This window comes from Daphnia carinata, chromosome 5 (assembly GCF_022539665.2).
Source record: "Daphnia carinata strain CSIRO-1 chromosome 5, CSIRO_AGI_Dcar_HiC_V3, whole genome shotgun sequence".
Taxonomy (NCBI): domain Eukaryota; kingdom Metazoa; phylum Arthropoda; class Branchiopoda; order Diplostraca; family Daphniidae; genus Daphnia; species Daphnia carinata.
Genome location: NC_081335.1, coordinates 8,228,921 through 8,235,097, shown reverse-complemented (window position 1 = coordinate 8,235,097; position 6,177 = coordinate 8,228,921). Strand labels below are relative to the sequence as shown.

Below are 6,177 nucleotides of genomic sequence, written 5' to 3'. Positions count from 1 at the left end.
TTGTTTTCCAACAACAAAAAACGTGAACGTTCAGAAGAGAAAAAAAAAAAGAACAGTTTTTCTTTTTAAGTAAACGGATTCGCCAAGTTGATGGTGAGTGACAAAGAAAAAAAAAAAGGACGATGTTGAAAAACAAGTTTGAAAAGAAAAAAGATCAAGGTAAAAGGGGTTTTTCTCAGTTTGAAAAAAAAGACCGGAAAAAATGGATGAAAATAAGAAAACATTGGGATTTGAAAATGAGGGAGGACATCGGGGCTCTGTCGCTATGAAGGAATACGTTTGTCCGAGCAACGGGTGGGGTAGAAGAGGCCTGACTTACCGGATAGGGTTTCGCGTGCTTATCAATGTTGACGCGGGGTTGGTCCGTGTAATCCTATTTGATGCGTTTTACTGCTGTTTTAGTAGGACTTTTCGCCCCGACATTTCCTCCCTCTACTGCCTGCTCGCCTGTCATCCGCTTTGACTGGAAAACTGAGTTAGGCTCAGAGTATTATTACACGCCAGACTTGGATACATTCAAACCATTTTGTGCCATTTTCTGTCCTGTCGTAAAACTCGACTTGATTTATTATTATTTTTTTTTAAACTTGTTGTACCCGTCAACGCCATCTAGTAGTTGGTTCTAGTTAGCTAGCGGATTGGTTTCGTCTGCTTGTACGAGTGGTTCGAGCATTCGGCAAGTATTCTTACCTAAAGTTGTCGGTTGAGGGTTGACGTAAAATGGGTAGAATAAATAATTCTAACGCTGATGGAACAGAAAGAACATTATCAACCACAGTCCAAAGGGGGAAAAGGAAAAGAGCACACAAGAGATTTCAACTGGACACATCACCATTGAACAAAAAGGCAAAAATAAGATACGATTCTCGTGAAAGCGTTTGGGATGACGAGAATCTAAGCAAGATAATAGAATATCTTAAAACGAATGGATTTCGCGGGGAATATGAAGAGGTCCGAAAAATGTTCCCCGCCAATTTGATTTCAGAAACTGGCCTACGAGAAATGTTCCACGAGCTGAGCAAGTGGTCAGAACCGGTCAAGGAAGATACAAAAGAAAGGTAATTGCTTGATGAAATACAAACTTACTTCCGCATTGCCTTCACGTTGTCGATTAGTGACCCTCCTAAAAAACGAAGTGCCATCAAACCATCCCCCATCGAAGAATGGATCACTATGATCAGGGACTGTATCGAAGCTCAAAGACATTCTACCGTTCCTGCACAAATGCTCAAATGGATAGCTATGTTTGAAGAGCACCCTGACCCAGCATCGTGTTGTGAAGTAGATTACAAGGCTATTTACATGTACATATCTTCACTTCTTGACGTAAGTCTTGTCCATTTATTTCTTTACCAATGGCATAAAAAACATTCCTATTTAAAACAGGGCCATATTCCTAAGCAACTGAACCCTCAAAGTGCTTTGAAACTAGTTTCTTTATATGATGATTTGGTGAAGATAGTCAGAGCATCCGCGACTGAATCGCAAGCATTGATAGTCAAATCCGCCAAATTATCAATCTGTAATCAGAAGATCACACGAGATGAAAAGAACAAACTCCTCAGAAATCGGGTAATTAATCATCATTTGTTTTCCTATTATTTCGCCCAATAGGGATACCTCATCTGAAAGCTTATTCGTGGAATTACTGATTGTGTCAGACGACATGTTTGCTATCCTGTTTCATTATTATGACACCGAAGGAAATTTGTCGCCCCAAGTTATTACGCGTTGTGGAAGATGAATGGACCTTTCATTGCTGTCGAGGCTATGTTGTACATTAGCATACTTGCTCGGGTAGGGAGGGGGTTAAAGCGGACGTGCGTTTTTTGTCTAACGCAGGAAACGTAAATAATAGGGGTTGCTCCCGCAGCTGTCTAGCCACGTCCCGTGGGTGCTACTACCACACAGCAGTAGCTCTGAATAAAGAACCCCTCGACAGCTGTTCTATTAAACCAGTGTGAAATTTACAGCCGCCCAATTTGCATCTGTGTGAACTGGAAGATCTCTCTCTCGATCGATCATCCTATTTAAAACAACCCCATTCTCTTGTTTCCGGATGTAGTCATCCGCCCAACCCCTTTCAAAACGTTAATCATTGTTGCCTCTTGTCATGATTGTTATTACTACCTTTTTTTTTTTTTACATCCGAATCTAATCATTTCCCTTTTTTTTTTTATTGTAGCGACGAACAGAATGGAGCGAGGAAGAGAAGAAACAAGCCAACATTTTAAAATCTGATGATTTAGACGAAATCAAGAGAATTTATTGCGAAAACCGTGGCTTAAATCCTTTTTCATTTCCACCCGGCATGTAGTTATATCCGCGCCGCTTCTCTATGCAACTTGGTTCGAAATTTACTCTGCGATCCTCTAAATCGGGTAATACAATGCTGATGTTTTCTTAAATGGCAGTTTGTTTTACCACTCTCTGTCTTTTCAATTATGCAAAATAGCGTGCCTTTTTATCGTCGGGACAAGGTTCGTCCCCTGCGATTGATTGTCGTTTTCCACGACAGTCGTGTCTGAGAGCATCCTTTCGATTGTCTAAATCGACTTTAGATGCACGCGCCCTGATCATTTTGTTTTCGCTTCAAGCCAAACCGATGCTTCTAAAAATCTTTTTTTTCTTTTCGACTCTGGGAAGAGTTAAGAGTCAAGTATGGCTATCGTTTGGTCTTATCGCCGTGGCACTTTGGTCGGAAGCTATTAGCCCTCTGCGTCTTTCTATCGGATGACACTTGTAAATGACAATACGTTGTGCATCAGACGTTCAACTAATGTTAACCACCTTTCTTCACATTAGAATTTCAAATGGCGCCGTTTTACTTCGAAGATTATGCTCCTTAAATATGGCGTTTACCCTGTTACAAGATTGGCCAATATGGATTGCGTCGCTTGGCGTGGACGCCAAGCGCCAAGCGCCACAACAGGTGCAAAGAAAAAATTTCTCAATCTCACTTTCCTTTTTTTCGGTAAAATATTAATGAAACGGAGGAACTTGATGCTACTGTCTTGTTCGAGGTTGTTTTTAACATTTTACATTACTTACGGACTTACGCTCTTCCAGATAGTCAAAAGAATTCAAAAATTAAAGAAGGGAAAGTGACTGTCCACTGATATACAGCTTCGATAGAAAGCAAGGACGTGAACACGTACATAACAATGCATAAATCATTCGCACAGGTAAACCAAGAGGCAGTTTCTACACAGTATCGATTCAGAATGTAACGATAATTCGAGGACCGATTCTCTTCGTAGGCTTTTAACAAAATCTTCAGGCTAAGTTGGCAATTCTCGAGGGACGCAAATTCAACGAATTCTGTTTATAGTCTTCCCAAATGAAGTAAAATTAGATATCTAAACTGCCAAACGTCGGGGATTTAACTACGTTGAAACGACGCTATTATGCGAACAGATGAGCTGCGCAAATGCATTTTTGGATGCCATTATGAAAACGTCTGCAACAGCAAAGAGGTCAGTAACACAATCTGCTGTCGTAAGAAACGTAATGAATACATTTTTGAAACCAAAAAAGATTGTTCGTACAAAATAGTTCTTCATAAATTGGTGCGTAATCGATAATCACATCTTCTTTAAACACATTTAGCACTACATAGCATCGCCTGGCCATGGTTGGATGGACTTGGCCAACTAAAGATGACGAGTCATCATCAGAAACCGAACAAACAACCAAGTTACAAGCTCAGCAGAGCCGTAGCCGATCAGACAGGCACGATGACCAGTCATCGGAATCGGAGGATCGGCTGGATGAGAAAGTAACTTCGGTCCCTCTTCGTATGGTTCTCTTTCCAACTGAAGACGAGCTGAGTTTATCGCAAATGACACCGTCATCATCACTCAGAGCTTTGAACTTGAATCAAAATTCTTCAAGTCGGATACGCTTTGACGGTGAAGAAAAATCGTTGAATAACCTTCAAGCAGATGACATGTTGCAACAGTGTTACGAAGGCTACGATGCAGACGACAGAGACAAAGATCCTCAATGGGGAAATCAAGATCCTAAAGTTTCATTTTACGTGTCGCAGTCATTTGCCTCTCCAACAAATTCGCCAGAATTTGAAGAGAAACCCTTGTTAGAAGAACCTGGCCCTGATAAAGATGTCGTTTGGCAAAGTTTTGGTGAAGAATCGCGTCTGGCGTTGTGCACCGAAGACATGGGCAGTGAATTGGAACGTTTAGAAGTTCAATGTAACCGATTTTGTTGAGTGCCTTTCAGATTTTACTAGGAATCGGTGAGTGACCGAGCTTCTTTTTCGTGCGTACGGAGCAAAAAATGTTCGAATTTTTACCTGTGGAATTGTTATATGTTACTTGCTGGAATGTCCAAGAAAAAAAAAAAAAAAAATACAATGTCTAGATGTATTATTATTTGAGCTTGCAAGTTCTCTACGGTTGGGCAACTACCCAAGGTTTTCGACTTTATGTTTATTATTTGATGCACCATACACCTGTCACTAATAAACTATTTTGTTTGAATTCAAAATCACAACCACAATCTGTTTGCTTTAGCAGAACAATTGAAGCTGAGCCAAACCGTGGGATTCCTGCTGAGTACAACAAAACAGGTCATGATCAGAAACATTAGCTGAGTTTTACATTGTTGATTATGCCTAATTCGCGGCTTATCGTGAGAAACAGACAGCAGCTTCACGGTATTGGATTTAGGTTACCAAGCGATAGCACATTTTCCAAATAAATGTAGACTGGAAGAACAAGGCTATCATTATAGCCCGTATTTGACAAATTCGCACGGTATCACACATTGCACAATGGAAATGCAAATTACCACACAGTGCGGGCTGATGCCTCAAAAAGCGTCAGTGTAATTGTAGAAAGGGATCACAAACGTACACGTCACAAACAACGTGTAAACGTCACTGGTGGTAGCTCAGTTGGCAGCGCATCTGAAAGAGAAAAGTCTGTTAACTCACTTCAGGTTCGAGCCGCAAAAGATTCAAAACTACTTTCATCTCAGTAATATGCCCTATCAAAAAGCATGCAATGTCTACAAATGACATTGAGTGTAATATAAGGTGCAAAAATGAATTCATTCTGAACCATTGGCCAACGTATAAATAAGTTGGTTCACACTGATACTGAATGAACAGTTATTTTTCGCCTTATCACAAATATGTAACAACTTTGAAATAGTGCCTATTTATTCTAAAAAAAATTCTTTCGTCGACAAAGGAGGAAGAAACTCATGCACTCTTACATCATCGTTCAAGTCTTTTTTTTTTTTGTCTTGCTATGATGCAATGCTTACTCGTGCTGCGCTATCCGTGCTGCATTTAATTTGCATTCTGCCCTGTACCTCACATGGAAATCAATTTTTTTCAATCAGACGTATTCCTGTCGTAATAAATAATTCCATACTGGGACAGCCGTTTACAATCTCATTTGCATCGCACAACTGGTTCAACTACTAAATTTCGTCTGGTTTTTTTTTTTTTTTTCGTTCAATTTGTTTCGACGAGTGGGAAAAACAATTCCTGGTAATTCCCATCAACGTGTTTCAAAATAACTTGCTATCTAATTAATATCCTCATCATTATTTATATGTATATATATTTTTTCCAATCAGGATTGTGTGCGTTTTTTCCGGTTGCCTTTCTGGTGCAAGAGAAAATTAATGGTCAGTGTACTCCGATTGCCTAATTTCTCGCGTGATGACTGCAATCACACAGTTGCTAGAAATCCGGTTGGAACCAGTCAACGCAACCGTCGAGACGCGTGATTGGGTCTCGTCGTAATCAAACTTCAATATTCCATTCACACCGCCAAAAAATTCAAAAGCTCCCCCTTCCCGTATGATGTGGATTGGAGCGATTTGTAAGAAAAATTTGTTTTAAATATCTATTAAATATTTATATGGTTGATATTCTCCAGTCTCAACCTGACAACTATCCTTTTCTAAGGACGTCTTTAGACTGCCGAATTGGAAGAATCGACCGAATCACGCGAATCACACAAGGTCACGATCAATCAAACAGATGCAGGTTATCAAATAAGGTTGTTCAATTGTAGAAAACCTTAAGAAAAAAAAAACAGAGGAGAAAACGAAAATTGGTCATTAAAAATTCACTGCTTCCATCTGGTTTCTCGCGTCGTAGAGATCAAAGCCACCAAGGAACGGATTGAAAATCAAAACGTA

General features: G+C 39.9%; 1 protein-coding gene across 1 annotated transcript; it reads left to right on the top strand.

The window, feature by feature from the left end:
* The first annotated feature begins 677 nt into the window (after positions 1-677).
* LOC130702783 (uncharacterized) lies at positions 678-3,490 on the top strand. Its single transcript, XM_057524398.2, has 8 exons — positions 678-1,058; positions 1,116-1,326; positions 1,387-1,572; positions 2,186-2,381; positions 2,456-2,742; positions 2,806-2,932; positions 3,070-3,185; positions 3,261-3,490. Exons 1-4 carry the CDS (start codon positions 721-723, stop codon positions 2,315-2,317), a joined length of 867 nt encoding a protein of 288 aa, XP_057380381.1. The 5' UTR covers positions 678-720; the 3' UTR covers positions 2,318-2,381; positions 2,456-2,742; positions 2,806-2,932; positions 3,070-3,185; positions 3,261-3,490.
* Positions 3,491-6,177: the final 2,687 nt, after the last annotated feature.